This window comes from Salvia splendens, chromosome 4 (genome assembly GCF_004379255.2).
Source record: "Salvia splendens isolate huo1 chromosome 4, SspV2, whole genome shotgun sequence".
Lineage (NCBI taxonomy): Eukaryota > Viridiplantae > Streptophyta > Magnoliopsida > Lamiales > Lamiaceae > Salvia > Salvia splendens.
This window is the reverse complement of record NC_056035.1, coordinates 10,393,975-10,408,822: the sequence shown is the minus strand read 5'-3', so window position 1 is coordinate 10,408,822 and position 14,848 is coordinate 10,393,975. Positions and strand designations below refer to the sequence as shown.

General features: G+C 34.8%; 1 protein-coding gene and 1 pseudogene across 1 annotated transcript; one reads left to right on the top strand and one right to left on the bottom strand.

Moving 5' to 3' along the window:
• Window positions 1-530: 530 nt before the first annotated feature.
• On the top strand, window positions 531-11,170 carry LOC121800313 (annotated as a pseudogene).
• A 1,510-nt stretch (window positions 11,171-12,680) lies between these two features.
• LOC121798755 (probable pectate lyase 5) lies at window positions 12,681-14,344 on the bottom strand. Its single transcript, XM_042197923.1, has 3 exons — window positions 14,177-14,344; window positions 13,349-14,086; window positions 12,681-13,188 (listed from the first exon to the last, which is right to left on the bottom strand). Exons 1-3 carry the CDS (start codon window positions 14,284-14,286, stop codon window positions 12,828-12,830), a joined length of 1,209 nt encoding a protein of 402 aa, XP_042053857.1. The 5' UTR covers window positions 14,287-14,344; the 3' UTR covers window positions 12,681-12,827.
• Window positions 14,345-14,848: the final 504 nt, after the last annotated feature.

Here is a 14,848-nt window from a genome sequence, read left to right as displayed (position 1 = left end):
TTGAATATTATGATATTCCTTTCTAGTGCTAGTTAATACTTTTATATGGTTACATTCTCAATTATATTCAATCTAATAAATTGAAATACTTTTATATACAAATATTGTATAAGTTTATATCTAAGTTATTTCACTATTAATATTAAATATAGTACAACTTAGATATTAATATTATATTACTATTAATAGTAATACACTAAAAAAACGCTAAATAATGACGGAATTAGTGACGGCGGCGGAAATTTCAAGATTTAGTGAGAGATAAACGACAGAAACGTCACTAATTGGTGTAGAAGTAGTACTATTTTTAAAATTTAAATACATGGAGTAAATATATTAAATTGAAACGCGAGTTAAACGGTTAAACCCATAGGTTTAGCTAAATCACAACAATACCAGCAAAATTAAGGTAGGGCAAGTCCTCAGTCTCAAACCTTGTTCACGCTTTTGCATTTTCTCTATCTTCTTCAAATTTGCATTTGCCAGTTGGATCCAGTGTAGGACCAATTTCCCGAGCCTTATTTAGCGTGATGGCAATGGTGTTCGATGAATTCGGCCGTCCTTTCGTCATACTAAGGGAGCAGGAGAGAAGACCAGATTGTGCAGCCTCGATGCGCAGTAAACTCCTACGCTTCACTTCATTATCTCTCTGTGTGCGTTGCGCATTGTTTTAATCATTGAGATACTCTGATTTGAGATTTTTATTTTTTTTAAAGCATGATTGTCGATGTTAGAATCATCTTGGGATGGACATGGAATGATGTATTTCTGGTTATTGTGGCTCCAGCAAATGACTGCGCCATGATCCTGAAACAGATGAATGTTGACAACCATATTGCTGAGCTCATGGTCGAACTGTCGCGGAGTCAGGATTATGAAATTGGTGATGGAAGGGTTTTTTCTTCTTTTATACTAGACTACATATATCATTCCTCGTTTGTACTGTAGTTTTTTTTTTTGTTCCGGATTTGGGAGAGACGCATGACCCTCATGCGTCACCCGTTAATGAAACGCATGACCGTGATGCGTCTATGGGTAAGACGCATGAGGGTCATGCGTTTTTTAATTTTTTTTTATTTTAATTGAAAGACGCATGAGGGTCATGCGTCTTAGGGTAAAACGCATGACACTCATGCGTCTCTCCTACAAATATAAATTCGCTCCGTAGCTTAGTGGTAAGAATCATGTGTTGTCATTGTGGATACCCGGGTTCGAATCCCAGCGGCCACATTGCACTTTTTTTGATTACTAGTACAAAATACTATTTAAAAATTGTAATTAGTAACAATTCAAAACGGTTACTAAATAAATTATTGGAACTTTTAATTAACATAAATATCTTAAATAATTATGTGCAAGAAATCTATCAATATCTAAAGTGGCAGTTTTTTGGACTGCCACCTGGCACAGTTTTGGCGGGAAAATGTTATCTCTTTTCTTTCTTTTTTTTAATTAATTTTTGTAGGCTTTAAAAATTCATTTTTTAAGTTGCAGGCCTATTTTCTCTTTGCACACAATATATCCAGTCTACTATTGGAATCTGATTGGTGTGTGCACATGTGACTATGCGTTGCAGCCTTGCAGGTATTAATATGTTGTAGTATTTTATTACTTTCTATTACAAAATCTATTTATTCTATTACAAAATCTATTTTTGAAATGGGAGAGAAAGTTGTCAGTGATCCATTTGTCTCTTTCCAATGAGATGTTGTCCCTGATAATAAATACAAAAGGACTGTTAGGAATCATTAAAATATATCGTTTGGAGTATATAATTTCAAAATAATATGTGAAATAGTAAATTTCTGTATGCAAAAAGTGCAAGACTTATTGAATACAACTATATGAATATTCCCCCACTTTTTTTCTTTGAACAAAAAGGGAAACCCAATTAAATTCAATAATTTTCCCTGCAAACAATTTAGTTATTAGTATCTGACAGTTAAAACACAAAATAGAAATGTATCTAATCTGAAAAATAGTATAATAATATTTAAGATCTTTAATTTAATTCTGAAATACTAATAATTTAACTCTAGGTGAATATACATTTATGCATGGTCTGAAAAAAACAGAATTGGGTGATTTTATTTTATCATGTATAATAATCAATATGCATATGTTAAGGTGATTACTGATATATAACAACTACATCTCTGAGCTGATTTGGACTCATATATAAAGAAAGAATTTGATACCTTTTCTGTTTTGTGTTGATGAAGTAGAGTAGAGTTTAGGCACCCACGCCTGCCATGTCATTCGTGCTCTCTGTGATTGTGGCGTTCCAGTTCTCTAGGACTTTCTCTATCTCATTTTGTAGAGTGAGAGGCGACTCCTTTATATTAGGGTTTGTTTTGTGTCACAAGTGAATGAGTCACCTGTATACACAAGTGTAAGTTAGTAATATAATAGAAGAAATGAGCTTTATATGAAGTTATATGATTTTGAAATTTATGAAATTAAATGGGCCGAGCTTTACCAATTTTTTCCAGTAATTTAAATGTCCTATAACAATGTGTGTTTATAAAATTATAATTTTAACTTTTTTGCATATTATTCTAAGAGGTCTTTTGGTGAATATTATTAACTGGTCCAATATTTATATTTCTTATATGGCAGGTTCTTTGATGATTGTGCTTTTCTTGGGAACCTACACTTTTTTAACCAGCATGCACTCCAGTGTGTCCTATAAATACCCAGTTATAACACTTGATAATCACTTATTAAGCTCTCTCTACCTATATCACTGAACAAGCTCTCTCCACCTAAATCACTCAAACATTATCAGCCAAAGAGATTACTTCGGTTCCTTTGAACATTCTTCCCTCCATTCTTCTTCATTTACAGTTCTTAATGCATTTCTTTGGTTTTCTGTCTTTTACTATTTTTTAATGTTCATTAGCTCCTATATAAAGTCATTTACCACCATTAAATGATATTTGCAGGAGGATGATCTAATTTTAAATGTTCATTAGCCTTTGATTGATATTTGTAGGAAGATGATCGGCATCTCTTATCAAGCTCTCTCAACCTAAATCACTCTAACATTATCAGCCAAAAAGATTACTTCGGTTTCTTTGTACATTCTTCCATCCATTCTTCTTCATTTATTGTTCTTGCATTTCGTTGTTTTTCTGTCCTTTACTATATTTATATGTTCATTAGCTCTAATATAAAGTCATTTACCTTCTTTAAATGATATTTGCAGGAGGATCATCTGTATCTCATATGTTTATACTAACGTGTTTATATAGAATTCATTTAATGTTCCTATTTCTGAAAAAGTTCATACCTTTAACCTGCCATAGCGCATCCACTGCTATCTCTTATTTTTCTTCCTGTCATGGCCCCTTCATGATGTCTGTTCTTTTAGTTCATCTCCTGCAAATAGACTGTGAATTACTCCGTACATTTTTTCATTTACTACTCTTTGTGCATTTCAGAAAAAAAGTTTGTACAATTAATCTGTAATATTATTTACCTCATCAAGTATCAAGATTTAATATTGGTTTGTGTCTTTGATGCTTTTTGTTATTGTTGGAGATCATTTCCTGCAAAAACCATGGATATTATGTTATATCTTGATAGAGAAAGTTCGTCATGTGCTGTTGGTTATTGCTGTAGTTCCAATGATTTTTAAATAGTATTGAGTTCAGTTTAATTAGATTATTGATTACCTCATGAATATTTGTCTTAACTTTGCTTTCATTATCTGCCACCACTATTTTTGAGATTAGTCCTTGCACAAAGTAATTAGATTAAGTTTCTGTCTCAGATTTTCTTCAAGAACTCCTATTTTAAAATGTATAAACTTCATAAAGATTAAACACATCAAAGGAAGAACCATAGAGAAAATGCTTACCTGTAATCCAAGAGAGCATACCCCCCATCTTTGACCATATACTGCAGAGTTCTTCTCCATTGTCAACAATAGTCACTGTAAATCATTATTAAAGTACATTTAGCAACCAACCAAAGCTAAATCACACATACACAATTAAATACAATCATGTAATACACAAACTCACACCTTTGAAGAAGCAAATATTGAATATGGATTCCATTGTTGACAATTAATATATCACCTAATTTCTAACCTTTTTTTATTGATGTGCAGTTACTTAGCATCTTCAAGACCCTTGGGAGAACATGTTTTATCATAGTTATAAGCCCAACTAACTTACCTAATCTCAGTATAAGTCCTCTTATGAACTTTTATTGAAAAGTCATCTCAGTATAAACTGAAAGGTCATCTTGGTTAATGTAATTTTCAAAAGTGTAAAATTTGAAGTTTTCCCATAATGAAGTAGTCCTCAGTGGTTTCTTAAATTTACTACTACTATTCTTTATACATGATCTTCTTTCACTTTCTGGATTCACTTATTCTTCCTGAACCAATGAAGAAGTTAGAAATCATTAATAGTTAAGAGTTATGCATCTCAACTGTAAACAGTTTGAAATTCAGGTAAAGAATGTACCTTGCAACGGTCTTAATATTGTCCTCATGATCTGTACCTGTTTTTTCCTGGCATTTGATAATCACAGATTAAGCTTGACAAGGTAATTGACTTATTTTATTATAACCTTGACATGAATGCTTTGTTCCTCTTTTTCAATTTTAATGCCCTCTCCAATTCTTTGAACAATTGCCCTCCGCTTTGTTTTTCAGCACAACCAAAAGATTTTTCTTTGTTGACCAATTTTTAGCATCTCATAAGCCAGCTGAATATAAGCAAATTAGTATGATGTATATGCATTTAGAATAATAAAAGTAGAGAACCGGATAAGCCCATGAGAAATTTTACAAGCTTTTTCACCCCAAATTTATCTTGAATAAGTTATCAATCTTTCTGAGTTAATTTTACTGCAAAAGCCTTCACCTTGAAATGATAAGGCAACATGCAACATGCAAAAATATTTGGAACAAATTTATAAACGCAAACTAATCAAAGCAAAAGAAAACAACTGAATCGAAGAGTTCAAAAATATAGCTTGCATCTCTAGGGCTGAACTTAAATGAAAAAAATACCATCAAATAAATTCATTCACCAATCTGCAGAAATCACTACCCATCAACGAAATCTGAACGCAAAAAATCAGTGTGGGATTGAAGGGCCAAGATATGGATTTACACAGAGATGGAGCATCCATTATCCGATTCTTGCTGGCCAGTGGCGGCAAAGAGTTTCTAACTGTATCTTCTTGCTGTTGGAGATGGTGAAGGAGGCAGACGGTGTAAGGAGGAGCTAGGCGGTGGGTTCGATGGGGGTTTTTAATTAGCCGATTCGGAATTTTAAATGCCGAAGGGGCGAATCAGCCTTTGCAGCATGAGACGACGGAGTCACGGTTCCGGGGGGCGATTTAATTTTTACCGATTTTGGGTATGGTTTGTAGAAATTGAATAGGTGCGTCTGTTGTAGCCGTGGTTTGGAATCGAGGTTATGTTATCTAGGTGGTAGTGTTGTCGCCGTTTTGGAGTGGGATGGAGTCGTCGGCCAGCAGTTATTGTTTCGGAGAGCTAGGGTTTGACCAAATCGAAACGGTTTGCCTCGGCGACTCATCCACCGTGTCTCCACCTTACCCACAGTGTCCAGATCGCATCGTCGGCGACTGAGAGTGGGGAGGAGTCGTCGCATCTTCGTTTCGAACATTTGGTGAATGCAGAGAGATTAGGGTTTTGTGACTTTTGTCGATGGGCTGCGCACCAAGTGAAAGAATTTGGTATTTATATGGTCTATTATGTTTAATTATTTCTAATGTAATTTAATTATCAGATTTATTTTAGATAAACAGTCTAGATTATAAGTTATTGAGATTTCATTAAATTGTTGTACTATCAATTTTTATTAGTACTTTTATTTGTTTTGGGTCGTTTTAATGGAGCAAAGAAATTTGGCAGGCCTGTATTAATATGTGTATAGAATGGGCCACATTTTCATTTTATTTGCAGCCCATTATTGTTATATCTGAAACATCAAATTCTTTGGTGTTGTAATTTTATCTAATATAATTGCTTTGTAAATTTATTAATTATTTCCTATATTTGATATGTTTTTATAATTTAAATATAATCAATCTAATCATTTGTAATTTACTTCTATTTTATTAATATTAAGTTTTATTTTTTGTTAATATTAAGTTTTATTTTATTAATTCTTTCACTTCGTTTTTACTACTTTTAGTGATGGACATATATTCAACTAATTCATTTCGTTCACATTATAGTATAAAACTAATATAAAAAAATGTGAATTCATACACTGCTAATTTTTATAACACACTTTCTTTTACATTATTCAAAACCTATATCATATCTAAATAAAACACTTATTAGGAAACAAAGATATTATAATAAACTTTTATTTTTTACTGAGAAAATATTCTTAACTAAAAGGATTAAGAAAAAACTTTTATTTTTTATTATAATTCATTTTAAATATATTTTCTTACCACCTGTGCTATGCACGGGCCAAAGGATTTTATTTACTTAAGAAAATATATTTAAGATAAATAAAATTATGAATTATTTTTTTCTTAACTTTATTCTACTAATATTCTTTTTTTAAGGCTTTCTTGATGATCTGTTGAGAATCCTATTATTATTAACGATGTTGTTCGTGATGAACTTGATACATCTAATACAGAAGGGAACACTATTGTATTGTCATCTTTGTTTCAATCTGGAGGTATTTTTCTATCATTATTGAGATTGAATTATATCAATCATGTTTTTTTTACTTTTATTAATTTTTTTTAGATTTTTAATAAAACTTTAGATTCTACTTGAATGAATGAAATTAATTAATTTTTTTATTTGTAGATTATTAGGATATCGGTGATGCTTTGTTCTCCTGTTCGCATTGTGGTTCGCTATTTTAGTTTAATTATCACATTTTTAACATAAACACAAATGTTATTCTCTTTTTTTAATTTATTCCCTCATTCCGTCATTAGGAGTCCTATTTCTTTGCGGCACAGGCTTTAAGAAATACTCCCTCCGGCTGGGAATATGAGTCCTGTTTTTTCATTTTAGTATTTAGTATTTCTTAATCATTTGTTTGTATATCGTCTTCTATTTCTATTTTTTCCCTCATGTCCTTTTTTACAATGGATTGATAAATTGATAGATCTAGAAGTAGAAGTATATTTATAAATCTTTATAATGTTATGAATACAAAATTTATATAGTTTCTATTCTTGATTTGAATTTTATTTTACATATTTTCTATATATTTTTTATTTATTTCATTTCTTTTAAATATATTTCCTTATTTTTTGGAAATAATTTGGCTCGTGCATAGCACGGGTGGTAAGACTAGTTGACATAAAATACTCCTTTTAATTAACTTTTAAATAATTATGTACTTGCAATTAATCAAAAAAATTGTAATTACTAGTACAAAATACTATTTAAAAATTGTAATTAGTAACAATTCAAAACGGTTACTAAATAAATTATTGGAACTTTTAATTAATATAAATATCTTAAATAATTATGTGCTAGAAATTGACATAAAATACTCCTTTTAATTAACTTTTAAATAATTGTGTACTAGCAATTAATCAAAAAAATTGTAATTACTAGTACAAAATACTATTTAAAAATTGTAATTAGTAACAATTCAAAACGAATATCAAATAAATTATTGGAACTTTTAATTAACATAAATATCTTAAATAATCATGTACTAGAAATTGACATAAAATACTCCTTTTAATTAACTTTTAAATAATTATGTACTAGCAATTAATCAAAAAAATTGTAATTACTAGTACAAAATACTATTTAAAAATTATAATTAGTAACAATTCAAAACGAATATCAAATAAATTATTGGAACTTTTAATTAACATAAATATCTTAAATAATCATGTACTAGAAATTGACATAAAATACTCCTTTTAATTAACTTTTAAATAAATATGTACTAGAAATTTCCCAAAAAAATTGCAATGTGGCCGCTAGGATTCGAACCCAGGTCTCCACAATGACAACACATAATTCTTACCACTAAGCTATAGAGCAAATTTATGTTCATAGGAGAGACGCATGAGTGTCATGCGTTTTACCCTAAGACGCATGACCCTCATGAATCTTTCAATTAAAATATAAAAAAATTAAAAAATGCAGTCTTACCCATAGACGCATCACGGTCATGCGTTTCATTAACGGGTGACGCATGAGGGTCATGCGTCTCTCCCAAATCCGGAAAAAAAAAACTGCAGTACAAACGAGGAATGATATATGTAGTCTAGTATAAAAGAAGAAAAAATCCGGTGATGGAACAACGGGAGTTGTTGTCTTGGCTGGTGCTCTTCTAGAACATGCGCAGAAGCTGTTGGAACGAGGAATTCATCCTAGTCTAGCTGTTGATCATTTGGAACGTATATCCCATAAGTTTGAGTTTAGGGCCACAAATATTGAATCTCTCATTCAGACTTGTATGTCTACTTCATCTTCCAAGATGTAAGTTTTGTCTTATATTCATGATTCCGGGCCATTTTATTTCAGATCGAACTGAGTGTTTATCTTACCTTAATCTTTTTAATTGATCCCCTGGTGTCTTGAATTGGGGGGGTGGATGAGTCTGGAGGGTGGGGATGTTCCCGGTGTCTGTTTTGGTGCTTTTGGAATTTGGATTTTACTGGCCTCGGAATCCTCCATATCTCGTTCCTTAATAAATTACGCAACAAATGTGCTTCTAGTGCTAGTGCATCTCATACTTTTCTTGCCTGATCTTATCAAATATTCTTTGCAGTGTGAATAGATGTAAGCGCAGTCTTGCAGAGATTGCTGTTAAGGCTGTGCTTGCTGTTGCAGATTTAGAGAGGAAGGATGTTAATCTAGACTTAATTAAAGTAGAGGGTAAAGTAGGTGGAAAGTTGGAGGACACTGAACTGGTATCTGTAATTGTTGTTGATAAAGATATGAGTCATCCACAGATGCCAAAACAAATGGAGGATGCAAAAATTGCCATTTTGACTTGCCCCTTCGATCTTCCAAAGCCAAAGACTAAACATAAGGTCGATATTGATACTGTGGAAAAATTCCAAACGTTGCGCCTACAAGAACAGAAGTGCTTTGATGATATGGTTCAAAAGTGCAAGGTAATCTCTCTGTAACATCGTATGCTATTATCTGTCGCTAGATAGTTCATTGGGAGAAGGGAACTCATGGTAGAATTTCTGTATGTTTGCATTATGAAAAGTGGTTCAGGTTTGGTTGATTTACAGAGACTTAGGGCAGAAACTAAGAAGAGATTTCCCCCTTCCACTTTTATTATGCTCCATTATGAGAAAGGGTCACTGCTGTAGTTTTGCTTTTGCATTTAACATGATACACTTTCTATCTTAATCAACTTTGAAAGAGTTTTGTTCGTACAATTACACTTGAAAAAAGCAACCTTTGTTGTGGAAAATACAGAATTTCATGTAATTCACTAACCCCAAAGCATTGCAGGATGTCGGGTTTACCTTAGTTATCTGCCAATGGGGTTTTGATGATGAGGAAAACCACTGACGGATGCACATAGACTTACTTGTTGTCCGATGGGTCGGTGGTGTAGAGTTAGAGCTGATAGCCATAGCTACAGGTTTATTTTCAGCCCTGCAGTATACTAGTGTACTATGTATTTTTCTGTTTGTTTTTAAGTCTCAAATGATATTTTCATTTTGTGCATAAGGTGGGAGAATTGTACCAAGATTTCAAGAGTTGATACCGGAGAAGCTGGGAGCGGTAAAGTTATAAACCTGCGGCTCTCCATTAATGTTTTCCTACATTCATTGTGCTATACACCCCATTGCATAAGTACTTTGTACATGATTCGGTATGTTCTTTGTGTAATCTTTAGCATGATCAATAATATTTCTATGCACACTAGGCTGGTTTGGTTCGAAGAAAAGCATTTGGAACCGCTAAGGATCAGATGATATATATTGAACACTGTGCAAATTCAAGGGCTGTGACAATATTTATACGTGTTGGTAGATTTATTTGCTCCTCACCCCCTTGTTCAGTATTGCCCTTGTGTAATCTCTAATTGTATGCCTTTCTTTACTTCAACTTAAAAGGGACTGACAAGCTATACACCATCATTATGTTCTGTTCTTTTTTAAATTACTGCGTGTAGTGGTATAGACTCAGTATGGTAGTTACTCTCTTCTTGCTCTGATTTGTGTCAAAATGCTTGCTGTATGGTATGTCTCATGTCAAGCTGATGTGAATGGTCCATGGACCTATATTAATTGTCCTACTTCAATTCTGTGGAACTACACTTGCCCACATTTTTTGGGCAAAATGTAGTCTCTTGGAATTATGTGCCCGTCTTTTCCAACATTTGGAACTAACTTTTGTTATGCGGTGATGGTTTAGGTAATAAAATGATGATAGAGGAAACTAAGCGCAGCCTTCATGATGCTTTATGTGTTGGAAGGAACCTTATTCAAACAATTCCATAGTATATGGAGGTGGGTCTGCTGAAATTTCGTGTTCAATTGCTGTTGACGGAGCTGCTGATAAATACCCAGGAGTTGAACAGGTGAGAAACCAACTTCATTTTTCTTATATACTTATATTTGTGTGCATAGGTGGTATAATTGGCGATTGTGAGCTAACATTGACATGTTTTTCTTGGCAGTGGCTGAAAATAGTGGTCTCCAGCCAATTGAAACTTTATCTGCTGTCAAATCTCAGCAAATTAAGGTAACCCATATCGTTTCCTCTTGAATTATTTTTTTGTTTTTGTTTACCTTGTATTTATGTGGTTGCCCTTGTTATAATGGAAGCAATGCGGGTCACTTGTTTATCTTAACTTAAAAGAACTATATGATTTTCTCATCAGGCAAAAATGACATGCGTGAGCAAAATGTCTTCGAGACTTTCATCGGGAAGCAACAGCAGATTCTGCTATCGACTCAAGTTGTTAAGATGATTATGAAAATTGATGGTGTCATCGCCATCTGAATTTTGATTTTCATCACCTGATTGCAGCAGCTGTTTCTAGAATAGAGCCGACTAGCAAGTAGCAAGCAACCACACAGGGATTTACTAAATTTTTGTGGGAGTCTTATATTATAATCTGTGTTGCTTGGTATTTTCTTTGGTAGTGACTTCACATTTTTGTACCGAATTATTCTCCCGTTGATGTCTTCTCATCTTTCTATTTTTGTATGACATGTGAGTTAATGCTATAAGCAACCACTAACCATCCCCTCTATACTAGTATTTTTTTGGGTATGGTTACATATGCTTGTAAACCTTAATTTTCCAGCTTCTCTCAACTGCAACTGTGCTCATGGCTTGAAACCTTGCACATGATTTCGTTATGCTCCCTGTTGGGCAAGAAGCAAACTCACATGGTTTTATTGTCGGTGCTGGACTTGTCTTTTTCAGGCATCATGTGCTCCCTTTTTTCTTTCTTTCTTTCTTTCTTTGTAACATGTAAAATCAGTCATCATTGTGTTGTGCTCTCTCAGTTACATTACATGTCTGCACCGGCACAGATGGACCCTGCAATTCATAAATCATTCACATGACAAAGTCGAACAGTCGGCTGTGGGTATAATATATGACGGGAGAAGTTAATGTTGAATGAATGAGATTCATTGTCTTAGAACTGGAGCTGCTAATGTTGTATTGATGATTTAATGGTCGCATTATTGTTATATCTTGTTGACACATTGGTGGAATTATAAAGAAAGAGTGGCCTTTTTATGGATGGGAAGGCCAAGTGATAAATGATGGTTGGTGGGCTTGACTTAATGGCTTCTGTCACACAAGCTTTGAACCCCTCCCTCATGCTTATACTTTGTTTTTTGCAGTTGAGTAGTTATGACACTCCCAATTCTCCCATACCGACTTTATTTATCCACAGAAGAAGAGATGTATGAAATTAATTTGGTTTGTCAAAGATGCAGCGTGACTTCCCTGCCAATTCTGGCCCACCGCTGATTATCTCCAATCAACTTGGATTTCATATGATGTCTCAAACCCTACAGTTACTTCAATTTATTAACACAGTTATAATCACCAAAAATATATGGTTATATGAATTTAGACTTAGTTAGGGTCTTATTTGTGAAGAACTTTTTAATGAAATGATATATAGAGAATGTTTGTCATGTTGATCTTAATCCGTTGAGCCGAATTGTCGATGTGTAATAATCCTTCTATCTATTTAAAACCTCACCATCAAGATATTTAACACTCTCAGTTTCATTATTAAATTTCACATTACAATATGTGCATTTATTTCACCAATAATACTTGTTTTATTATCTCAATATATATGTCTCGCAATACACGAAAGATATAATTAGTATCCAGAATTTATGAATGCAATGTGTCCATTTTTCATGATTACAATCACAAAGTTTTTGTTAGTATTAATTTACATCTGATAAAGAATAAAAATTGGCCCCTCCACAAACTAACTTGTTCCTTTACATCTTTTAATCAACTGATTGATTCCCATGTGAGTTAGATGGACCACACCCACATGCACCATAATCTATACCCTTATAATCAATCAACCTGATTTGAGCTACATATAATAGATTCACATACAAACACGTACTTAACTGTATAACTACTTTATTCAATGTAAATGGTCTAAGGTGTGAACTAGTGATCAATTATTGGTGCACATTAGTTAATGCACTAAGAAAAGGGAGGAAGCATCGATCACAATTCAGACAAATTTATTGCAACAAAGTTACACTCACCAATCTTGAACTTTTGATTAGGAATATTAATTTACATCCCTAATAATTGGCAGGTGCCGTTTGGTTGCAATGTAGCAATAATATGGTAATCTAATTAATATTAATCAGCAGCGTTTGCCTTTCCTACAGTTGAGGGAACCCGACCCGCCAGTGATGGTTCCCACTAAGGAAGAAGGCCTCGCGCTTAAACTCGAGGCCTTTGCATAATTAGACGACGCCCCTGCACCCGACAACGTGAAGAAGGCTCCGTTCAGCATTAGGTCTCCTTCCGATCTCCAATTCCACCTCTTCCACTCACTCTCCGGTGCATCCTCGTGCTTAGTCACCTCCTTATTGTCTTCCCTGTCAGGAGCAAGAAAGCGGTTGCCCTGGCTGTTGATGGTAGGGGACGCGCTCCCGCCTATTGCGTACATTTCCCAATGCGTATAATCGTTGTTCACCACGTGAAAATATCCGTGCCTGCACCTGCACAAGGACGCATACAGATCAAACAATTGAAACAGAGATAGCAGAAAATTAGGCAGTTTGGCAGGAAAGATAAATAAACAGAACATGATAAGAACGCACATTTTAGATAATTTTTTGTCTGAGTTATCTACCCTAACAAACTGCTCGTATATTATACCTTGGCATCCTCTGCACGAGGCCTTCTCCGAAATGGTTGAAGGCAATGGTGACTTGCATGTTCTTATCTTGCTTGTAGCTGTCGCTGTGGCCGAGCAGCATGACCTTGTTGTGGTGCGTGAGGTAGTTGTTTGAGATGGTGATGGCGGTGGAGCCGTGTATGGCGTCGATGAGGCCATCTCGGCAGTTGGAGAGGGAGCAGTGGTCCACCCACACGTGGCTCCCGCCAAAAATGGACACGCCGTCGCCGTCCGAGACCGTCCGCCAACCGTAGTGGTCGGGCGAGTCCCGGACGTAGGCATTCCCGCCCTGCTTGCAGTCGTGGATGTTGAGGCCGTGGATGATCACGTTTGTCACGTATTGGACCGTGATGCACGGGCCGCCCGCGATGTGCACGCTCGCCCCACGCCCGTCGATGGTCTTGAACGAGTTCACCATCAGCTCCTGCTTCAGCCGGATCACCATGTCCCGCGCGAATATGATCCATAGCGGCTCGTCCTGGATCACCCCGTACCGAAGGGTGCCCGGCTTCGGGTTCACCGCGTGGTCCCCTGAGTCCGTCACCACGTAGATCTTGCCGTCACGGCCCCCGGTCGCGTGCTTCCCGAACCCAATCGCGCAGTCTGCCAGACGCTGGCGATTCTTTTCCCAGTTTGGGTCGCACCGCCAGCAGTCGTCGATGGGATTTCCTGTCCCGCATGACAGAAACCCAAGGTTCCTTCTGGAGGCATTGATTTTCCTGCAAAAAACGAAATGGGACACATTATTAGATTGGACTTATTTGATTTTGTATTGAAATGCTTTTTTGGGGGGAGTGATGATATCATACTCATTAACTTCTTGTACTATGAGCTCAGGGTCAGGGACTGGTGAAGAAGAGAATGTGAATTTAGGAGCTAATAATGCAAGTAGCGTGAACATGAGAATTTGAGTTCCCATGTTTAAGATGGGAAAAGAGATGAAAAGGGATTTTGAGAAAAGAGGATTGTGCTGTTTTGTTAGAGTGTTTATGTTTATATAGATAGAATGGAAGAGAGATGAGGTGAACGTGAATCTAAGGAAGAAGAATGGGCCCCACCTCCATTTCATGAAATTTTTGCATCTCTTCTTTGAGTTGTATACTTTTTTTTTTCTTCAACAAATACAAAGTAGTAGTTGTATTAAATATAATAACATTGATATGATCATGATTTGATATAAACTATATTGAAATACTATTTCATGTTATTAATTGCTCCAAGCTAACGTGATAGTTGTTACTGCAAAGTAAAATAAATTACTTCTACTGTTTTTCAATTATAGCAAGGACAAATTAAATAGAAGGGTTGTCAATGTCACACAATATTATTATAACTACTTATTATTAGATTGAACTAATGCTAAAAGTAATTGAAAGGTATGTTAATTAGGAATCCTTGGTGGGGTTGATTAGGACTTATGATAATGGAAATTAGACGACTATTATTATAAAAAGTAGTTTGTGTTTTTTGTAAGAACGATC

Excerpts from the sequence above, each read along its gene's own strand:
- LOC121798755 (XM_042197923.1), bottom strand. The coding sequence starts at position 14,286 with ATGGGAACTCAAATTCTCATGTTCACGCTACTTGCATTATTAGCTCCT. Across the intron at positions 14,087-14,176 it reads ATAGTACAAGAAGTTAATGA|GAAAATCAATGCCTCCAGAA; the intron begins GTATGATATCAT and ends CGTTTTTTGCAG. Across the intron at positions 13,189-13,348 it reads CTCGTGCAGAGGATGCCAAG|GTGCAGGCACGGATATTTTC; the intron begins GTATAATATACG and ends GTCCTTGTGCAG.